Source organism: Dendropsophus ebraccatus, chromosome 2 (assembly GCF_027789765.1).
Source record: "Dendropsophus ebraccatus isolate aDenEbr1 chromosome 2, aDenEbr1.pat, whole genome shotgun sequence".
NCBI classification, from domain to species: Eukaryota; Metazoa; Chordata; class Amphibia; order Anura; family Hylidae; genus Dendropsophus; species Dendropsophus ebraccatus.
Window position 1 is genome coordinate 22,099,290 of NC_091455.1, and position 23,399 is coordinate 22,122,688.

Sequence of the window (23,399 nt, forward strand, 5' to 3'; positions counted from 1 at the left end):
TCGAACCAAAGAAAACAAAACCGGTGTGGGTCTCTAGAAAGGTGATATACCCCTAGACCACAGCTAGAACACAGACTGGGTGGTTCAACTATATCTGATTGCAGATCAGTCCCCTGTTGGCAGATACTGTCTGACAGCAGAGTGAGGAGGAGGTCGAGCATTGATTATTCATGAAGGAGGAGGAAGGAGTGGTGAGGTGTGCCAGAGTGTGGCACAAACTCAGAGGCATAACTCCTCTTTGACTCTTCATTATAGTAGAAGACGAGAGATTGAGTAAAATCCACGCCACAGGCAAGTTACTAAAAGGTAACATGCTCACTAGGGGACTGCCAGCACCTCAGATAAAGCCCAGGTGCCGACAGATTCCCTTTAGTCCACTTAACTGAGTTGTTATATCTTGACTATGCAGGTGTTATAGAGATCCTTATAAAAAGCCTTTTCTTTTTGGTAAAGTTTTTTATTGCACAAATCAAAAACAGTACAAATAAACATGAAGGACATGATAACTATTGAGAATACAATCTTGCTGCATCAGAATCCCTACTAACCCCTGACCCATCCATACCAAGCGCCTCAATGAACAAGATCTAGTAGACAAACTGCTGGAAATGTCATTAATATATTTACAGTGTCAATGCGCAAGATCTTAATAATAATTAAAAAAACAATAGTGGCCCAAACTAAGATGTAGAGTAGAAAAGGAAAGCAGGGAGAAGAGGGGGGGGGGAGAAATTATAAGAATAATATTTGGGGGGGGGGGGGGGGGGGGGGGGAAGGTCAGGTGAGGTGAGGTCTTCTCCGAATAAGCTGTTTTCCAGGTGTCCTAAACAATCGGAAAAGGGATTCATCAAAGAAAATGACTTTACCCCAGTCCTCAGCAGTCCACTCCCTGTACCTTTTGCAGAATATCAGTCTGTCCCTGATGCTTTTTCTGGAGGGAAGTGGCTTCTTTGCTGCCCTCCTTGAGACCAGGCCTGGCTCCAAGAGTCTCCGCCTCACAGTGCGTACAGATGCACTCACACCAGCCTGCTGCCATTCCTGAGCAAGCTCTGCACTGCTGGTAGCCCGATCCCGCAGCTGAAACAATTTTAAGAGACGGTCCTGGCGCTTGCTGGTCTTTCTTGGGTGCCCCAAAGCCTTTTTGGCAACAATGGAACCTCTCTACTTGAAGTTCTTGATGATGCGATAGATTGACTGAGGTGCAATCTTTCTAGCTGCGATACTCTTCCCTGTTAGGCCATTTTTGTTCAGTGCAATGATGACTGCACTTGTTTCTTTAGCGATAACCATGGTTAACAGAAGAGAAACAATGATGCCAAGCACCAGCCTCCTTTTAAAGTGTCCAGTGGTGTCATTCTTACTTAATCATGACAGATTGATCTCCAGCCCTGTCCTCATCAACAACCACACCTGTATTAATGGAGCAATCACTGAAACAATGTTAACTGGTCCTTTTAAGGCAGGACGGCAATGATGTTGAAATATGTTTTGGGGGATAAAGTTCATTATCTAGGCATTATCATTATCTGGAGTATATGCAAATTGCCATTTTAAAAACTGAAGCAGTAGACTTTGTAAAAATTAATATTTGTATCATTCTCAAAACTTTTGGCCATGACTGTAGAATCACTGAACACCTCCAAGCAATACCACGCTTTAGTAAAATCCTTCTCAGATTGAGCGGTCAGCTCCTCCATCCGCCTAAGAAAAGTGAGACAATCCAAAAAGTCTCCCGAAGAAGGAGGCGAAGTGGTTTTCTGACTTGCAAAAAATTATACGGGAGTCCTTTCTGGAAAGACTTATTAGACCCACCCAGGAAAGACAGCAAAGATACCAAGCCTTTTTTTTATCGCTTCCTACAAATACCAGATTGTATTACTGAATCTTCGTATTTCCTGATATTCCTACTGATATTTTTGTTGTATTTTGAAAAAATTCTTAATAAAAACAAGATTAGAGGAAAAAAATTAATGAATGAAGAGCTGTCATTCATTCCCGGGTCAAATTTTATTGCTTTCTCTAGATCATCAAGTGGGAAAGCAGACGGACCCTCACCAATTCCCTATCCTGGGGATAGGGGAAAACTTTCTAAAATGCAAACTGGTATAAAAATGAAAAAACAAAAACCGAGGCTGCAACAGTAAGGGAAGAATAGTCACTTGTTGGCCGTACAGCCTGATGGCCTTAGCCCCTCCATCTGCTGCTCCCTACCTCTCCCCACAATGGGGCCTCTTACAAGTTACGAGCGCTTTCACATCCCCATGGTCTAACACACAGAAAAAGCAGAGTCATGATATTCGGGCTTAGCTGCTCTCCGCATTGGTTACCACAAGCACGAGAATAAGTGATCAGAAACACACGCACCCGGGACAAATAATCCCAGAGAACACACACAATGTCCGCTAAGGGCTGTCAAAGCTAAACACAGACTTGGCTGACAGCACCCCCCCTGAATGTCCCCAGAGCTCTGATCTCTATTTAGAGAAAAAATGTGTTTACACCTCATGTAATAAGCTGCATCCATCCCCCCACACTACAGTCACAGAGAGTCACCCCATAGGTAGGTTACCAATCATATGCAAAACTATTGAACACCAATAGAAACACAGTTTACCCTAGCTGGGCAAAGACAAAGCTAAGTGTATAACATTTATCACATAAAGATTGGTGTGCACAAAGGTAGTATGGAAACCACCAAAACCAAAAGTGGCCCTATAAGTCAATGTAATGACAAGGGAAAAAACCAAGGCCAGGTTCATGTTTCCCAGCGAGCAATGCACCTAGGATTTCACTGTATTGAGCGCTTTAACCGGCAGACGACAGTGTTATTGTTTGGCTGGTCTCCCTGAGATCAGCGATCTGTTTCTATTATGGCTCTACTAGGCATTGCTCCCACCTAGCCAGAATCCTGCTCCACACTGATGAGGGGCAACACCCCGAAACAGCTGTCTGTAAATGGGTACCTGGGCTTGTTTTTCCCCCTTGTCATAACATAAGACTTCTAGGGCCACTTAATACGGTGGTTTGGGTGGTTTCCGTACTGGAGCCACCCCTTGGCTGGGTCCTTCCGGAGGGATATCTGGTTAGTCCTGTCTTTCAAAACTCTTAAGTGAGGCTCCACGGGGTCTTCTTTTGAATATTCATGTCTATAGCCAGATATACTGATTTCCATACAAATAGGATAGCAATGGGATAATGCATGTGTGGCTGGCAGTCATATTCACACACTCCTGGTTCTTGTTTTCCCCAATGCTGTAGGACAATCTAGCTGTTCTTATTCACAATAGGAGGGATTTATCATATATCTAATGTAAATGGCCGGCTTCATGGCAGTATAAGGCTAGCCATACACATTTGATCACACATTTATTTAACATGCACTCTGGGCTTCTCCGTAGGAAGAAGGCAATAAGATGCTGCCAGACATCTCTGGAAACAATTGCCATCTGCCCCATTTTCTTTTTTTCCCCAACATCTGGCATTAGGGGTGTCCTCCTCTACCCCAATGTCTATTGTGGGGATAGTGGGGAGGCCTCCATCAGCCAACCACCAGGATGACTTCTTCAAAGATAACCCCTTTACCTTTTAGTGAACATTGTAAACCTACCACTACTGAGATGAGAAATGCAATGTAAGTGAATATTGTCTTAGCCCGGCATCGCTGCTTCCACTTCGGGAAGGCGACACATAAATCTTATTTTATATGATCTTAAATAAAGGGACCTTACAGGACAAAACAGATCCTTCCATAGAAAACCTTCTCAGGGCCTGGTTAACCGCACACGTCAGTAAGTAATGGTCTTTACAACACGGCTACAGTTCCCTGGAGGGAAGAGGGATCTGTCCGGCTCCCATCAATAGCATCTGGATTATATAATTACAGAAACTTGGCAGGCGAAGAAAACCCGGTTTATGTAGCTGGTCGGCTATCTAAAGGCTGCGACTTACAGTATACTTCTGTGGACGCACTAAAGGGACCGGTCACTTGACCAGTGCATCAGCTCCCTCTAGTGGAAGGTAAAATAATAGTAAGAGGATAAGATGGCTCTCCTGATGTGTCCGGTTTAGTCAATATCTGTATCCTCCTGCTGTGCATTATGTTGTTCCTCTTTTATTCTTCCTGGAAGCTTAAAGAGATTGTCTGGGAAGAATTTACTTTTCCCTATCCACAGGTCACGCACCAGACCCCCCCCCCCCCCATCTGTGTTATAAGTAGCGCCTCAGGTAAAGCACGTGACCCACGGTTCTATTCATTTGTATGGAGCTGTCAAAAAGAGCCAAGTATTAAGAAAAAAAAGAAGCCGGGGGCCATACAAAGATTGGCGGGGGTAAATTGACAACTGTGTGTTAAGCCATCGGAGCGCGTCCCTACATTTGATAACCATGTCCAATCAGTGCATAGTTACATAGTAACACGCAGGTGTAATACTCATTTTACAACTACTATACTAGTTAGGGGACATTTACACATTCTAAGCACAATCCGTATATGGTGCCAGGAGCTCCAAACTGTTTGAATCTTCGAGCTACTGTACTGAGGCAGTGTGTCAGTAAAGTAATGCAAAGATTTAAACCACTTGGGAGCTCCTGGCACCATAATGAATGATGATACCAAGAGTTCTGAATTTTAGTTTGTAGCACATTGTCCGGAACATGCGAACGCTCTCTTATACTACATGACTACACTTATTGCAGTGGGGCATTATCCTCAACAACTTCTTAAAATAGCATTGAAGACTTGACAACTTACCTTATATAGGGCATAGGGTCATTCTGGGCCATTCGTAACAACCACTGTAAATCATCTGAACTGCGGTCCACTGTGAACACAACACATCTATGTTAGTCACGCCTGAGTATTATTTGTCATGAATGGCACATCATTTTCTATCTTACACTTTTTACACTAACACGTCTGTCAACAGGAAAGGGAAAAAACTGCTGATCGGTGGGCCCTGACCGCTGTGGCCCCTAGGATCATGAGAATGGAGGATGAGTATATAGAGAAGCAGCACCCATGCTGAGCCTCTGCTCCATTCATTTTCTAACATAGCAGAGTACAGTGTATGTAAGTCATATACAGAATGACTGAAGTAGAGGCCAGGCACACATACTGCCACTCCATTTACTGCTGTCCTTCTTGTGGAGTCTCAGTGATCAGAACTCACTGACTGTGGGGGTCTCTCTTCCCTGCTTTGAACAATTCCTACTTGATAAAAGATCCCTGACCAATAAACTGCTGGGACCTGCTGTGATCGTCTGTAACCTGGGGAGAAACCTGGCAAAGAGTGATCAATTACCTGCAGCGCTTCCACAAGTGGAGAATCCCTTTATTGGTCAGTATTTTATCATCGTCAATTCACAAACCTTTCTAAGTGAAAATTGCATATAAACAGCCCCTCACAAAAAAACATGTCACTGTAGTTTAAATTTTTTTTTGCAGAAATTAATAGTACAGGCGATTTTAAGAAACTTTGTAATTGGGTTTATTAGCCAAAAAATGCATTTTTATCACGAGAAAGCAGTTTGAAGCTCTCCCCCCTGTCTTCATTGTTCTCTATGGAGAGGGGAGGGGTGGAGGGAGGGAGATGAGGCACCAAAACAGGGCAATAAAGAGTTAATTTACAGCTACATCGTCGGGCTATCTCCACAGACCTCTCTGACCCCTGAATACCGGCTTTCACACAGGTCCCACTGTGTAAACTTCTCTCTTTCCTGTAATCCTTTCTCTGCTGGCGACTAATCTCCCTCCTTCCCCCTCCCCTCTCCATAGGTTACACGGGGCCCAACTGATGTAAAAGTAGAGATTTCCTGATAATGAGCAGTGAATGAGAGAGATGGGGGGGGGCTTTTTGAATGCAGATAATGGCATATTTGCCTAATAAACCCAATTACAAAGTTTCTTAAAATCATCTTGACTATTGATTTCTGCAAAAAAAGAAAAAAACAGTGACAGTGACACCTTAATATTTTCTATGCTGCATATGTATATAGTGGCTGTGCACAGCAACAGCATAGCTACACTGTCCCTGGCTGCTCTCACTAAATAGCTTTGTCAGATTTTGTACATGTGGGAATGCAGAGGAACAAGAATAGCAAAGGTCATGGTGCAAGTGCTTCTCTGCTATTTCCCATATTGCCGAGTACTGGCAGTAGCAGGGGATGACAGAGCCGTGCCTACACTGAGCGCTCAGCTACTCCTGGTGTTGGGTATCCCTAAAGTGCTTTACGCTCTGACTCTGGCATCGGGTATGACATCTGGAAAAGGAGCAAATTTCACACAAAAAAGTTGTGAATAGGTTAAAGGGAATCTGTCACTAGGTTTATGCTGCCTCAAATAAGGGCTGCATAAATTGCGACAGAAATGATGAACAGAGCAATGTATTACTTACATCATTCTTTTCAGCTGTTTTCCTAATATGCAGGAGAATGGGATTCGACCAACACCACTCCCCCGCCCTCCAGCTGCTGAATGACAGTTGTCTGCCTATACACAGCATGGATAGATAACTGCCAATCAGCAGCTGGTGGGTGGAGCCTGCTGGTGCTCATGAATATCGAGGACTACTGAGCACGCAAACATAATGGAGAAGACTACTTACAGGAGGCAATCTCTGGATCAGCTGCACAGAACAGTGTAAGTGATACATCATTCTGTTCAGCTTCTCTGTCACTAGTTTATTCTACCCTGAGATAGGACACCATAATCCTACTGACAGAATATAGTAATAACAGTTACATTTTAAGGTTCAAAACAGGCTAGTCACTAAGGAGTTAATCAGCACAACATTTCTGTGCTGAGGTCTATAGTCTCATTGATCTCACTATCACCTTCTTACCCTTTGTGAGCCCGCCATCAGGCCGTGTTGTTCTCCTATATAGTGAGTGTGCTGGTTCAGGGATTTTGCCCAACACCTCTAGAAGCTTCCATTTATTATAGACAGAAAACCACAAGTATTTTTGACTAGTTTCTAGGATGGAGGTTTAGGCCTGTGTGTGTTTTGTTTCCTAGGTCAGCTGATGAAGTCGCTAGACATGGGGAAGTGAGGCTCAGACATAGTATTCATGCGGTAAGGGGTGTGTATTACACCAAACCGCTTACAGAAAGTCACTTTCATTAACTCACAACCATGAGCTTTGTCTGCAGACTATATAACCCTGACATAAAGGGGGGCATGCTGGGCCTCCTTGTAGCTTTCACAACCTCTGCTTGCTGTCACTCAATAAAGACCTTCATAATATAAGCTCTGCCCTAAACATGTAATAGACATGCAGGTGCTTGGCTCATTAGGGCATGTCCACACAGTTTTATGTGGATTTTCACCCATATTATGCATCTTCTTAGTTGGCGTCACCTACTTTTACATAATGTAGTGACGTCTTCTTCGCTGGCTTGAGCAGTAACATCACCTGGTATCTGGACCAAGTAAGTCGTCGTCACTAGTTTATGCATAACTAGGTGGTTGGGTACACTGAGGGGCCTGGAACGCCCAAAGCGCACCAAAGCATATTATTTTATTATTCTATTTATTTGAGTAAAGGCAGCCGAAGACATAATGGTACAATAAAGTTTTTTTTTTACTGACTGCCTGCAAGCATAGCTCTTAAAAATTAATAGGAACCAATGAAGAAGGTGTTTTGGATAACCATACAACTTTTTATTATACATAGTAAAACCATTATAATTGGTAAATGAGATTTGAGCAGACTATTACTTTAGTATTACTACAGGAATTGAAGATGGCTACAGTCTTTTCAGTGGGATCTGCCCTAAACATGTATGGAGAACAACTCCAAAAAATAGAATCGGCTACCTGGCCTTTGTCTACAGCTTCCACCAGAACTAGCTACACCCATCAGGTGCAGAGTAGAGATGAGCAAACTTCAAGCATGATTGGGTTCCTCCAAACCAGAGCGTGTACCATGTGATTAGCGGTAATAGCAGAAGTTGGATGCAGCCCCAGGGAGTCCTGGAATACATGGATACAGCACGTGGCCTATGGCAGTATCCATGTTTTCCAGGCAGCCTTAGGGCTGCATCCAACTTCTTCAGCCAAGGTTGTCCCAAAATCCTATCTATTCCAGATACAGAACACAGCAGTCTGTACATGGTGTTGTGGGAATGACTTTAAAGCTATCGGGTAACAGGGGAAGATTCAAGCTGGTATGTCAGCGAGAATCCTCTGGGCCATCACACACCTTCTCTGATCTGCACGGCACCTCGGGGAGTGATGAAGTGATTTACAGGCTGACAGGTCCTGGCAGCCACAAGTGAACACTATGTTCTGCTACTTGTACAATGCTAAAGTGAGGGCCGCAACAGAAAGCCCACAGTGCTGACAGCGCACAAGTGTCAACAAGCAGCAGCGATGGGACGCTTCAAAGAGTGCAGCTCTGGGTGGAGTTCTTCTTTCATCTACCTGTAGTGCAATCATTTGCTTAATGTAACAAACCTCACTGGTTCGTAGATACCAATAGGGTACTATAGGGGGTCTGTAAGACCTCATCCACCTGACAGCTACATTAAATCTGTACAAATCTGTAGCATTTCCTCCATTTTCTCACTACAAAAAAAGCCAAACACATACAGTATATAAACCTGGATCAGAGACTTACCCTTTGTGTAGTCGACAACAGCTTCCAAGGCTGCCACTCTGACATCTACAAAGTGCCCGTTCTCTGCGTATGATCTGAAGACAGAAGGATCGCTCGGGACGTGACCATTCTTTTGAAGTACACGGATGGCTCTTAAACAGCTGGAAAAAGTAGTGGGGTATTTTTAGAATGATGGTATGACAAACTTAAAGGGAACCAATCACCGGAAAAACGCATATAGAGCTTTTGAAATATGCTGTTAGAGCACACAGCACACTTGCCACACGTGTTTTCATAGCCTCCGTGCCTTCCCCGTGTAAGCCGCAATGTAACTTTATAAAACTGGCGCCCTGTATGCTAATTACCTGAGGTAGTCACCTGGGCGGTGTTCGGCTAGCAGGTAGTCACTGTCCCCTGGGCGTTCTACCGCTGTAATCACGCCCCTCTGGGCGTGATTCAAATGGCCGAGTAGCTGTGACATTCTGATGCCGGACGCCGCCGCACATGCGCAGTGCAGCCGCTTATATTCCGGCGGTACTGCGCCTGTGCAGAATAGCCTCGAATAGCCTGTTAGCCGGAGTTCGAGGCTATTCTGCACAGGCGCAGTCCAACCGGAATGGAAGCGGCTGCACTGCGCACGTGCGGCGTCGTCCGGCATCAGTACGTAAGCGCGCCGACGTTGGGCACGGCGCGCTCCCGAGTGACGCCACAGCCACTCTGCCATTTGAATCACGCCCAGAGGGGCGTGATTACAGCGGAAGAACGCCCAGGGGACCGTGACTACCTGCTAGCCGAACACCGCCCAGGTGACTACCTCAGGTAATTAGCATACAGGGCGCCAGTTTTATAAAGTTACTTTGCGGCTTACAGGGGGGAGGCAGGGAGGCTATGGAAACATGTGTGGCAAGTGTGCTGTGTGCTCTAACAGCACATTTCAAAAGCTCTATATGCTTTTTTCCAGTGATTGGTTCCCTTTAAAATATTGGCCCCATACATACAGCATTGCCTTTCACATTTCTATATGAAGTTCTTAATCAAAATTTGTTTTAAAGGGAATCTGTCATCACTTTCACGCTGCCTGAACCCACGGGCACCAGACTCCCTTACTACAATGGAGGGCTGGACAATACACCGGCAAAATACCGTTACAGATTACCCTAATCTTTGTCAGGTCAGTATTTGCGGTATTTCTATCTTCTCTCTCCTGATCTTTACAGCCCTCTACCCTGGGTTGAACTATTCCCTGCTGGGTAGGGAGTTTAGGTTGTGTGCAGTCAGGTGGTCTAGCGCTGTAGTATGTACTACTTCTGTCTTCACAATGAAGAGAGTAGTAGCAGGTACTAGCTAGTTGCTACATGCTACAGCTTCGGCCCAGCCCTGCCGCCCCACTGCACCCCCCCCAATAATAGGAGAATGGGACCAGTCCAGACTACTGATTTAGGCTATTATGGACCAACCCTATTACAATGGTTAATGATTTACAGTGAAAGGCTGCAGCATCTAAGAGGAATCACAGTTATAAAGCCAGAAAAGACCCAGACATCTTCTCCGTACACCCCTTAGGCCTTGACTGATAAATCTTTCCCTACACTAAAACAGATAGAGGTTACAGTTGCGCAAACCGAGCACATTCAGGTTTGTCCAGTTGTGCGGCATTTGGTACTGAGTGTACGTGAAGTTTGCTCAATTCTAGTAGAGATCCATAATAGAGGGCTACTAGGGTAGAAATAAGCTAGGCCAATGAGTCAGGGCTAGGCCAATGAGTCAGGGCTAGGCCAATGAGTCAGGGCTAGGCCAATGAGTCAGGGCTAGGCCAATGAGTCAGGGCTAGGCCAATGAGTCAGGGCTAGGCCAATGAGTCAGGGCTAGGCCAATGAGTCAGGGCTAGGCCAATGACTCAGGGCTAGGCCAATGACTCAGGGCTAGGCCAATGACTCAGGGCTAGGCCAATGACTCAGGGCTAGGCCAATGACTCAGGGCTAGGCCAATGACTCAGGGCTAGGCCAATGACTCAGGGCTAGGCCAATGACTCAGGGCTAGGCCAATGACTCAGGGCTAGGCCAATGACTCAGGGCTTTTTTCCCAGACAACTTTACAGGATTCTTATCAAATGATGCAGCTTTTCAGAGTGAACAGTATGCTACAACAACAAGGGAGCCGGTCCCTGTTTCATGCTGCCCCGGAGTTTGAGTGGCATGAACGTTCCCTTTCTTTCTTCCCATCATCCTCCCAGACCTGACAATGACTACTGTGACCTACCTGACTGTTATGGTGTGCCTGTAGCTGGGAAGGAGTTTCTCCATATTGAGGAAGCGTGTGATCTCCTCCAGAATAAGACGCACGTCAGCGTTCAGATTGTCCAGGGTGCGACATTCATTGTTCACACTGACCGCAGGGGTTACCGAGTTGGCGAGTGCATCGATGAGTTCAGCCCTGTAGTAGTTATCAGAAAACTGAAAGAGAAGATTGGGAGAGGAAGTCACGGTAAATTCTTCACATTAACCTCCTGTCAATGATCGGGTTTTAGTGTCATACTACTGTGATTTCAATAGTTTGCAAAAATTTTTAGGTTTTTTGGTTGTTTATAGATACGAAAAATAGGACTTTAGGGGAACTCTGGAAGAAAAAATATAAAAAATGATATATATTTATTTTTCCAATCAGAAGGTGTCAGAAAGGTATATGGAATTGTAATTTACTTCTATTTAAAACTCTACGGTCTTCCAGTACTTATCAGCTGCTGTATGTCCCGCAGGAAGTGATGCATTCTTTCCAGTCTGACACAGTGCTCTCTGCTGCCACCTCTGTCCATGTCAGGAACTGTCCAGAGCAGGAGAGGTTTTCTATGAGGATTTGGTGCTGCTCTGGACAGTTCCAGACATGCACAGAGGTGGCAGCAGAGAGCACTGTGTCAGACTGAAGAGAACACACCACTTCCTGCAGGACATACAAAAGCTGATAAGTACTGGAAGATTGGAGATTTTTAAACAGAAGTAAATGATAGATCTATATAACTTTCTGATACCAGTTGATCTGCAAGAAAATATTTTTGCCGGAGTACCCCTTTAAGTGGGGTATTTCCATCAGGACATCCAAGGCATATCTAGGATGATTGATAGATGTGGATTAAAGGTTGATGTGTATGGGGGGTGAATAAGGAGAGAAAGCTCTTGGTCAGCCGACAGCTACTGCATGTTTACAGCCTCCTTAGCGGACCCACAATGGGCAGTCACTCTAAAACAACATGAAACACGTCTTTCATTTAAGGTCTTGGCTATGAAGAAGATAAACAGGCAAAAATAAACTAAATGTAACGCAAACCTACAGTAAAAATTTTGACATTTTAACTTTCGATCTGTGAAAAAAAAAATGAAGACATAATAAAATGGGCTACAGAATAAAATCCATGTACACAGAGAAAATAAAACGTATCCATGCAAAACTAATTACAATAATTTCCTGGCGTCCGACCAGGTAAACAAATTATCTGGATGTGCTTCCAGCAGAGATGATTCAGGCAGTGGGAAGTAGATCAGATGCGAGGAGCTGGCTATGGCGCGCCGCACAGATCACACGGCTCGCTTTCTCAGATTCATTTTGGGACATCTCCCATGTAAACCGATTTCATGAGATGTAGAATAGAAAGTATCACCTACCTGCTGGTTACGGGCAGAAGTATGACCTGTACAGATATACATTGATACCGTGTTTCTCTGAAACAAGGGCTAGGGCTGATTTTCCAGTATGGTCTTATTTTTGACCATGAACAACAATAACAGATTACGCTCAAATCCTTTCATGTGCTCCACGGAATAGCTTTTTTTTTTTTTTTTAACTTATGGTCTGGGGGCAAAAACGTTACCTATACAGTATACCAGTTAAAGGAGAAGTCCGGTGAAATGTTTTATTAAAGTATTGTATTGCCCCCCAAAAGTTATACAAAATCACCAATATACACTTATTACGGGAAATGCTTATTAAGTGTTTTTTTTCCCTGTACTTACTACTGCATCAAGGCTTCACCTTCCTGGATGACATGGTGATGTCACTTCCTGGATGACATGGTGATGTCACTTCCTGGATGACATGGTGATGTCACTTCCTGGATGACATGGTGATGTCACTTCCTGGATGACATGGTGATGTCACAACCCGATTTCCAGAGCTGTGCGGGCTGTGGCTGCTGGAGAGGATGATGGCAGAGAGATGCTCAATGTCCCTCCAGTGCCCTGTGTCCCCCTGCCTTCATCCTCTCCAGCAGCCACAGCCCGCACAGCTCTGAAAGTCAGGAAGTGAAATCATCATGTTATCCAGGAGTGACATCACCATGTTATACAGGAAGTGACATCATCGTGTTATACAGGAAGTGAAGTCTTGATGCAGTAGGAAATGCAGGGGAAAAAAAACACTTAATAAGCATTTCCCGTAATAAGTGTATATTGGGGATTTGTATGACTTTTGGGAGCAAAAAAAGAAAAACAACGCTGGATTCTCCTTTAATAGAGTGAATCTATTCATGGATTCGGCCTGAATCTGCAGACTCAGTAAGAAGGATCGGGTGAGCGGGTTTTGCCCTGCTGCGGAGAGAGGAATCAGTACTTAGCCAGGATTCTTCATCTATGTGACAGAACCTAGCGCTGGAGGCTCTCACTATAACTAGGGCTTATTGCTGGAGTAGGCCAAATGCAAAAACCCCGCAAAATAAAGATAGGTCTTATTTTCAGGGTACAGCTAATTTTTGGAGAAGTAGAGTACCTATCTGTACAATACTAAAAAGAGCAAGTCAGCAGCATTATCACAAGAACAAGTGGAACAAATAATAAACACAATGAATGTGACAATTTCCCACATAGTAGTAGGGGAGAGAGGACGGCACTCCGGCAGTTGGTGGTGCTCAAGGTGGCAGAAACCAGCAATATGTAGAAAAGAGCGCGGCACTCACTAAATAGTTTTCTTTATTTAGTGCAAAATGCATCGATACTAGAGCAGTACGTGTTTTAGCCAAGCATGGCCTTCATCAGCTTTAACTAATACATGTAGTGACCAGCTTAAAACTCAAGTGCTTCTGCGCTCACACCTCTTCATCTCTTACAATCACATCCACAGAGAATCACTTCCAAGTCTTTTTGTGCTTTATCTGTACAAATACTTCTTGGCCATACCTCATTACTTTATTGCCCGTTGTGTTGATTTCCCAGTCACCAGCACAGGCCAAGGCCAAATCCCCCCCAACTCGGTAAATTAAAATCTACCCACAGCCCTTTTACATTGTAAGGACTGAGCTCATATAACCTGCGATGTGGCATTATGCAGAATCATTAGGTTCCTACAGGAACGGCACTGATACACGGACGGTATATGAACTTATAATCCTGCGCGGCAACATTGTTATGAGAGACATCTAGAATTTAAAAAAAAAGAAATTTTGGTTCTGACTTTATAACAAGGAATTAAATAAAATTTGGAAGTTTTATCCATGGAGCTGGAATACTTTGTTGTTTTCCAACCAAAATGGACATACAGTGGTACCTTGGTTTAAGAGTAACTTGGATTGAGAGCGTTTTGAAGAGCTCACAGTTTTTCAAAATTGTGACTTGGTTTAAGAGCTTTGCTTTGGTTTAAAAACTCCCTGAACTGGGTGGGAGCGTGAGTGTAGGGGGGACATGGTCTCAACAGGGTGGTCTACAGCACTGCACTCACCCTCAGCTATACACACTGCTGCTATAAAGTGCCTGCACTCACACTCAGCTATACATACTGCTGCTATAATGTGACTGCACTCACACTCAGCTTTACACACTGCTGCTATAATGTGCCTGCACTCACACTCAGCCACTCACACTGCTGTATAGAAAAGTTACTGTTACTGTCTTCCTGCACAGCTCTGTGATTCTTGCTTTCTGATTGGTCCATGGTGAACACACACCCCTTCCCCATTGCTGTCATGAGACCACACAGACCTTTGACAGCAGCCCTGCTTCTCTATTCTAACCTGTTGTACTACACTACTGCATTATGGGGATCTGCAGTTCCATCCTGTATCTTCAAACTGCTGCTGTGTTATAAGGGTTATACAGTTACTATACACTATACTCCACAAGCTGATTGTTATACTGTACAGTAACTTATAATATCACATATTCAGCTTTCTAAATGTTCGTTTCATCTGTTTTACATGTTATTCAGAATTTTAAAAAAAATCATTTTTGGAGTGTGGAACCAATTGTCTGCATTTCAGTGATTTCTTATGGAAAAAATTGCTTTAGATTACAAGCACAGTCCTGGAAACGAATTATGCTCGTGATCCAAAGCACCACTGTATATGAGTAAAAGAGAAGTTATACGGACACGGTCATTGCCAAAAAACTCAGTATGTCAAAGACATGTCAACATTTGTGATTGGTTAAGATGCATATGTATAATGGTCAGATAATGCAAATGTATGGGACAATCTAGTCCCTACTAAGTTCTAGTCATCAGTCTGGGTCTGAACACATCATGACTGATGAAAACTTTTTACTTGTCCTAAGAATATGGCACCTTCTCATAGTATCTTCTATATAAACCAAGTCCAGACGTCCTTACCTTGTTTTTCCTGTTGTCGTTGTATTTTATAAGGTCTAAGATGAATGACAGGACTTCCTTGGGACACAAGTTATGGACGTCTCTCAGTAGAGCCATAGCAACTGGCATCGTCTGCAAAACAGAAAAGTCAAAGCCCAAAAGGTATAAATGGGGTTTTATTGCAGTTTAGAAAAAGAAAAACAAGTCCAAGGGATTTTGGGGGGGTCAGTAGTGTTTTTACTGTATTGCTATGGATGTATCCTCAGTATCCAATTGCTCGGCTGGGCGCTTCATTGCCGGCTTTGCTGCAATCTTTATAGATTTACCATGTCTGAACAGTCAGACCAAAACTGATCATAACTTTTGACATGTCTATCTGGCAAGTCACACATTTTTTTTTTTAAGTTACAGTGAAACTTAAGGCTTTATTTACATAAAACCAGAAAATCCATTTAAAGGGGTAGTTCACAAAAATTCTTTTAAATCAACTGGTGCCAGAAAGATGTGTAATTTACTTCTATTAAATAACCTGAAGTCTTATCAACTGCTGTAAGTCTTGCTGGAAGTGTTGTATTCTTTACAGTCTGGAGAAGTTTTCTATTGGGATTTGCTACTGGACAGTTCCTGACACGGAAAGAGGTGGCAACAGAGAGCACTGTGTAAAACTGGAGAGAATACACCAATTCTTGCAGGACATACAGCAGCTGATAAATACTGGAAGATTCAAGATGTAAATTACACATCTCTGGCATTTTCTGGTGGTGGTGGGGGGGGGCGGAGAGAAATGAATTGGCTCCTCTTACCTTCTGTAGAAAGTAGCTCTGGAAATTCATGAAGTTGTTGGTTTTTACAATGTTTGGACAGCTCTTACAGCAAAACATGCGCGTAAATAAGGACTTCATCGCTGGAGGTCCGGTCCAAGTACTCACCATTGAGTTAGCTATCTGGGGGCGAGACACACAATAAGCAAAATGTGTAGTACAGTCGCTCTGCATATTAAGGGGGCATTCACACACTCTGTGCACAGTCCGTAATTACATCATCATTCATAACCACAGAAGCACAAAGGTTTAAAGGAGAAGTCCCATGGAAGGACAAAAACTGCAGACAGACTGGTGGGGGCAGGAAAACAAAGAACTGAACTCACCTGTCCCTATGCCTCTGATGCCGCACTCCTGCAGCAGCCGGCTGTCAGCTTCAGCTGGAAACAGGATATGTCACATACACAGCATCACCAGCTAAAACCTCACGACCACGGCTAAGTGATTGCCCGCTTAGTCAGTCAGTGACTATGGCTGTGTCCCTCCCCAGTCACTGATTGGCTGGGCAGGCAATCACTTAGCCGGGGTTGTGATAATGCAGCTAGCAGAGCGGCAAGTCACCGGCTGAGGCGAATGAGACCTGGGAGCGGCATATCAGCCCGTGTGATCGTTGAATCGTCCGGGCAGCCCATAGAGGCGGTCCACTGCCTCCGCTCCTATACCACGGAGCGACAGCAGCTGATCGCTGCTATCACAGTCGTTTGTTTCTCAACATGGTTGAAAGACAAACGACTGCAACGGTCAGCCGACATGAACTATGTCGGCTGATCGTTGCCTTCTATTCCACGGGACGATTAGCGGCTGCAACGGCCGATAATCGTTCCGTGGAATAGGGCCTTAAGGGATCTGTCTGACAAAAAAAAAAAAAAAAAAAAAACAGCTGCCAACAATCAGCAGGACTATGAACGCAGCTCTGGAGTGTAACTCATGCTTTAACTCACCTATAACATAACGTATGGTACTGTGAATTAAAGGAGGAGTTTTTACTCACCGTAAACTCTCTTTCTCGTAGTCTTCATTGGGGGACACAGACACCATGGGTATAGGCTGCTGCCACTAGGAGGCTGACACTAAGAAAAAACAAACTAAGTCGGCCCCTCCCAGCAGGCTATACCCGCCCACTGGCACTGAGCTAATTCAGTAGTGAAAAAGCAGTAGGAGGAGACGAAATAAACAGAAAAACAATCCACACTCAAACTCTGAAAACACAGGCCAACAGGCAACCTTAAAACAGTCAACAGAGGGTGGGTGCTGTGTCCCCAAATGAAGACTACGAGAAAGAGAGTTTACGGTGAGTAAAAACTCCTCCTTTCTCGTGCGTCTTATTGGGGGACACAGACACCATGGGACGTCCAAGAGCAGTCCCTTGGGTGGGAAGAGACAGAGAGAAGCTAAGAAGAGGAAGAAGCCACTGCCGCCTGCAAGACCTTGCGGCCCAGACTCGCATCGGCCGATGCAAAAGTGTCCACACGGTAAAACCTCGAAAAGATGTGCAGCGAGGACCATGTGGCGGCCTTGCAGATTTGAAGAGCCGAGGCCCCATGACTGATAGCCCAGGAAGCCCCAACCGAACGAGTCGAGTGAGCTGCAATCCGGAACGGGGGCGACTTACCCTTACTCTGGTAAGCCTGAGCGATGGCGGAGCGGACCCAGCGGGCAAGGGTCGCCTTAGACGCCGCTGACCCCTTCCGAGGACCCTCAGGGATGACGAAGAGTGAGTCCGAGTTCCGAAGAGACTTTGTCCTGGAGAGATAGATGCGCAGGGCGCAAACCACATCCAGCTTGTGGAGCGCGCGCTCCCTTGGATGAGAGGGGTCGGGCAGAAAGAGGGAAGAACAATATCTTCGTTGAGGTGGAAGGGGGAAACCACCTTGGGCTGGAAGGAAGCCACGGGCCTAAGAACCGCCTTGTAACCTTGTGAGATCACTTCCCGCACCCAAGCGTCCTGAACATGAGCAAGCCAGACCTCCTGGAACAACAGGAGGCGGCCGCCCACCTGAGAGCCGGGTGGGGGAAAACCTTCAGGAGGAGGAGGGCTTGGAGGTGCCAGGCTTAAAGGGGGGGTGGGAGGCGGCGGATCGCGCCTGCCAGGAAGACGGGACGGGAATCCTGACGCTTGGGGCGCTGCTGGGGAAGATTGGTACTCTTCCCCCCTGTGGCATCGGAAATTATCTCATCCAGACGTTTCCCGAAGAGACGAGAGCCAGCAAAAGGAAGACTGGTGAGAGAACGCTTGGAATCGTTGTCAGCCCGCCACTCACAAAGCCACAGAGACCGGCGAATGGCTACAATATTGGCCGACGCAAAAGCCGAACAGGCTGCAGCGTCCAGAGAGGCCGAGCAAAGGTACTGAGCCGCGTCCTAAATCTGTTGGGCGAGGTCGGCTAAGTCCTCGGCCGATACGCCAGAAATAAGACCGTCCCTCAGTTGCTTAGCCCACACTGAAATTGACTTAGACACCCAAGTGGAAGCAAGTGTGGGTAGGAGAGAGGAGCCGGAGGCCTCGAAAGCTGACCTAGCTAAGGACTCAGTGCGTCTGTCAGTGGAATCCTTAAGGGACGACGCATTGTCCAGCGGAAGAGTCGTGACCTTGGTCAAGCGAGAGATCGGGGGATCCACTGAAGGTGAACCTGACCAGCGAGACACAAGGTCTTCAGGGAAAGGATAAAGAACCGACAAGTGTTTAGGTTTTGAGAAACGCTTGTCTGGGGTCTTCCAAAATTTGGAAAACAGGTCATCAAATTCCTTGTGACTGGGAAAAGTGCTACGGACACGGCGGCCGCTTTTATGGAAAAAGACCTCATCAGAGGGCGATGGGTCCGGTGAATCCTTCAACTGGAAGGTATCGCGGACTGCGGCCACAAGGCTGTCCACAGTGGAAGCCATGGGAGAAACATCCTCAGTATCAGAATTGGAAGCCAACTCAGAATCCGACGGATCTCCAGGCGAATGAGACCGCCTGTTAGGAGAGGGATGCGTAGGGGCCAGGCTGGTTCGAGGGGAGCCAGAGGAAGAGCGAGAAGAGGCACGGCGAAGACGCTTGCGGGAGCGGCTCCTGCCGGAGAGGACGCTAGAGGCCGCTGGGCGGGACTGGGCAGGCGCAGAAGAAGAAGCAGACAGGCGATCAAGAGCGACCGCCACCGACTGAGACAACAGAGCCATCTGCGACACTGACTGGCAGAGGGAGCGCGCCCAGGCCGGGGCAGACTCCTCAGACTCCGGTGGGGGGTCCTGAGCAGGGGAAAGAGACGAACTGGACTGCATGAAACAAGCAGCGCAGAGAGGCTGAGAGTGGCCAGAAGCAGATTTAGTGTTACAAGACGTACAGAAATAGTAGGTAACAGAGGAAGGAGGAGGATGCTGGCGGCGTGTGGAGTCAGATCTTGAGTCAGACATAATGAAAAAATTAGGAGAGCAATTGAAATATATATATATATATATATATATATATATATATATATATATATATATATATATATAAATATATATATACAAATATATATAGTAGGAAAAAAACAGCCAGCTAGTGTGCTCCTTCAGGCAGGCAGCTGTTGGAGGCTGAGAAGTAACCAAGCCTGCAGAATAACAGAATACACACAGTGAGGATACTCAGAACAGTAACAGAAAGAAACAGGCAATATAGTCCCAGAGGAGCTTACCAGGAACAAGACAGAAGGATGGCAGAGGTCCGGTCAGGGCACAGGACGGCTGCTGAGGGAGGCTGGGGGTTGTAGTCCCACGGACTGAGGTCTCTTGTAGACCGAGGAGCTGCGCAGTCTGTAGGATGCCGCACCGACCGGGCCGCACGGATGACGCGTTACGTGCGGAGTGACGTCAGGCGCTGGCCCGCGCGGGAGAAAAGACCGCGCGCGGGAAATACAAAATCCCAGGAGGATCCGAGGGAAGAGGAGCGGCGCATGCGCACAGAGAAGAGACCGTGAACCGGAAGTCACGGCCCGTACACCGGAAGTCGCGGTCCGTACAGAAAAGGAGGCCCCGCACCCGGCACCTAAAACCGGCATCCCAGTTCCCGACCCCCACATGCGGTGAACGGAACAGAGGACCGGAACACAGCAGGGGCTGAAAGAGCACGGGGGACCCGGGAAGCTGGAGGTGCATGGGGAAGGGGGCGGCGGGCTCAAAGATAGAACAGGCCACAGGAGGGGACCGAGGGACCTGAATAGCCCATCAAAAAGGGAGAGAAGAGCAGGGAAGGCATATACTTACCCCCGATGCTGTCGGATCTTCTGCCGGCAATGTGCCGCGCTGCCGCGCTCAACTTTGGGAGGCTGGGCGGGCAGGGGCTGGCGGAGCAAGTCCGCATGAAGGAGCAACAGACAGCAGAGCTAGTCTGTGTCCTGGGCGCTGGGTCCGGCCGGTGGCAACCTAGGGTAAACAGCCCCTTTCCAGTTAGGTTCTGTGCCCTGGTTGCATAAGGGGGGGGGATCAGGGTGAATCTTTAGTGACCCACCGTGCCCCGACCTGTTAGGAAGAAAAAGATTAGCAATCCAAGGAAAAACAAGCAGAAACTGGTCTGGAATAACCAGACCTGCGTCTGCCTCCTACTGACACTAAGCTAAACTGAATTAGCTCAGTGCCAGTGGGCGGGTATAGCCTGCTGGGAGGGGCCGACTTAGTTTGTTTTTTCTTAGTGTCAGCCTCCTAGTGGCAGCAGCCTATACCCATGGTGTCTGTGTCCCCCAATAAGACGCACGAGAAAAATGGTTTATGCAGATTCTAACTTCAGTGTACACATGTCTGAATTAAAGCGGAACTTTAAAGAAGAATCCTATTCTTGCAAAGAGGAGGAAAAGTATTCTAACAGCCTGTATTTGCAGTGATTTGCTGAATCTCACCTTGGCCAGACAGAAGCACGCCATCATCCTGACTCGGTAGAAGCACTGCTCTTGCTCCAGGATGTCCGTCAGGGCAAGTCGAGAGGCGGGGGTAGGGAAGTTTTCTAGAGCTAGAATGGACTCTTCCTGAGCCACCACATCTCTCTCGTAGCGGAGCTGGTACTGCCACATGAAATCCGCCTGTTCAAACTCCACCTTCCTCAGCAATGACATATCCGGATCAATCCGTATCCAGAGCAGCGGGGAGTCCGCACTGTAGGCGTAACCAACATCGCATAAGGAACAAGATTCTAGAGCTCACATGTACAGTATATTTTAGAAACGGACGTCGACATCAGAGGCATGTCATGCACCTTTCCCTTCCCTGCCACTTCACTCTTGTAAGATAAAGACGGAATAAAGATCTGCTACCAAACCCCTGGTGAGTGCTGGAAATCTTCTCTTCTTACCTTATTATATATTTACTGCTCACTTATCCGCGCACCACGTTGCAGACATCTTTATCGGGGGGAGCTACCCACCTGTGTCTATCCTGAACTCCATTGGACTGGCTAGAGTGATTGTTGCTCCGGCAGAGCTGAGGCTTTTACCTGCTCTACCGCTTCATATTTTAGAAAAAGCTACACAGACAGCCCGCTGATCTCCACAGGACCCACAATATGCTACTGGATTTATAGCCAACTCCTGTACTTACTCCATTGCAGAAAGATCCATGTCGACCTCTTCCCCATTCATTAGTGGAATTTTCTTTTTTTTATTTCTGTGCGAAAAAAAATGTAATTTATTTTCTAGTAAATTATTTAGTTTTCATCATTACAACCCTTCTACCCACCAAAGAGAATGTACAGATATTGTAACACTGTAGGGTAAAGTCCTTGTCTATACCATACACAGGAATGTTTAGGACAGCTGAGTGATCCTCTGTTCTTTATAGGGAGGGAAGGGTTAAAGGGGTTATCCAGTGCTACAAAAACATGGCCACTTTCTTCCAGAGACAGCACGGGCGGAGTTTTGCTGCTCAGTTCTATTGAAGTGAATGGAGCTTAATTGCAAACCGCACCTTAACTGGAGACAAGAGTCGTGTTGTCTCTGAAAGAAAGTGGCCATGTTTTTGTAGCGCTGGATAACCCCCTTTAAAAGGGGTATTCTGGTCAGGTAAAACACATGTGAAATCATCTCCCTCTTAGAGAGTAACAATTCGTTGCATACTTGTTTTTACTGTTTAAGTCTCCTTCACCCAATTCTGAGCTGCTGCTGCTTTCTGCTGAAGACACAGAAAACTGTGTGTGAGCTGTTCTGTCAATTTCCTCTCTAAACCCCCCTCCTCCCCCCTCTTGCCGAGATGTCTCGTAGACAGTGTCCCTGGTCTTTGCTCTCTGTGTCGCCGTCTCTGTTCACCAACAACTCAACCTCAGATTAACCCTCCCAGCATTACAGAGTGCAGAGAAAGCCTGCCAGGGACGCAGTCTACATGAACCGTCTTGGAAAGGAAGGGGGCGGAGGGGGTTCAGAGTGGAGACTGAGAGAAAAGCTCACACGCAGTTTTCTGTATCTTCAGCAGAAAGCAGCAGCTCAAAACTGGGGGGAAGGAGACTGAAAAGGTAATAAATATGGAACAAATTGTTACTCTCCAGGAGGGGGGATGATTCAACATGTATCTTACCTGAACGGAATACCCCCTTAAACTCTCTGGCTGCGTTTTTTTTCTCCCAGAACAAAGGGGTCAGGAGGGTACCTTCCATGACGCCTGACCCCTATCTCCACCAACATGATCTGCCGGTGGACAGTCGGGAAAGGGGGTATGGCCGACAGAAGGAGATCCAGACAGCTCACTATCCAGCTTCGCAGTGATCTCGCTCCAGACTATTATAAGTCTATGGGGCAGCTTGGACAGAGATGATTGACAGAAGGGAAATGTGGCATGCTTCTCCCCAGTAATTTTCCTGATCAAACCTTTGGACAAGCCCCGATATACTAATTATTGTCTCCGACATTGGAAAGAACACGTATGATCTGTGAAGTCTCCTGAAGCCTACATAAAAGTTTATGACACGCAGAGAAGAAATAAAAACTAAACGTCTGCATAAGCTCCATGCTGAGGTTATGACAGCAGGTTATGATCAGCAGATCTATATAGGCCGCCTTCTGTTTAGAACAGCTTGGAAGGATTTTAAGAAACAGGATCCCCCTGATGTGAGCTAAAGTGGAAACACATGTGTTATAAAGAGTCTATCAGCGCTGAGGGAAGACTGTAATCCCGCTTCAAGCACTGACTGCACAGTGTTACCTTATTATGTCAGACACGGAAAACACATTAAAGTAAATGGCGACGAGGAGGGTAATGTCAGCAAATCACCTTCTGCTCTTGGAGTGGCAGGGGATGTCGTGCTTCAGGCTGTTTTCTTCAATTTGTAACGTGTGGTTAAAAGAGCCGTCAAGTTCTTGCACCGTCACTTTAAGAGGACCCTACGGTGGGAAGCAGAAACAGATGTAGGCAGAGTACAATAAAGGAAGACATAAATGTAATGTGAAAAAAGGAAGCAACAGGGGATCATATACAGAT

The 23,399-nt window shown here is 46.1% G+C and overlaps 1 protein-coding gene across 2 annotated transcripts in view; it reads right to left on the minus strand.

The window, feature by feature from the left end:
- The window catches only part of TAF2 (TATA-box binding protein associated factor 2), an 81,873-nt gene that overhangs the window by 24,673 nt on the left and 33,801 nt on the right, over positions 1–23,399 (minus strand). For both annotated transcript variants that reach the window (XM_069957162.1, XM_069957161.1), the window contains exons 14-21: positions 23,193–23,302; positions 21,531–21,596; positions 20,837–21,089; positions 15,963–16,103; positions 15,181–15,291; positions 10,855–11,048; positions 8,617–8,756; positions 4,751–4,820 (exon numbers count right to left, since the gene is read on the minus strand). In XM_069957162.1, the coding sequence (XP_069813263.1) occupies positions 4,751–4,820; positions 8,617–8,756; positions 10,855–11,048; positions 15,181–15,291; positions 15,963–16,103; positions 20,837–21,089; positions 21,531–21,596; positions 23,193–23,302 (1,085 nt within the window). The remainder of the gene's footprint in view (positions 1–4,750; positions 4,821–8,616; positions 8,757–10,854; positions 11,049–15,180; positions 15,292–15,962; positions 16,104–20,836; positions 21,090–21,530; positions 21,597–23,192; positions 23,303–23,399) is intronic.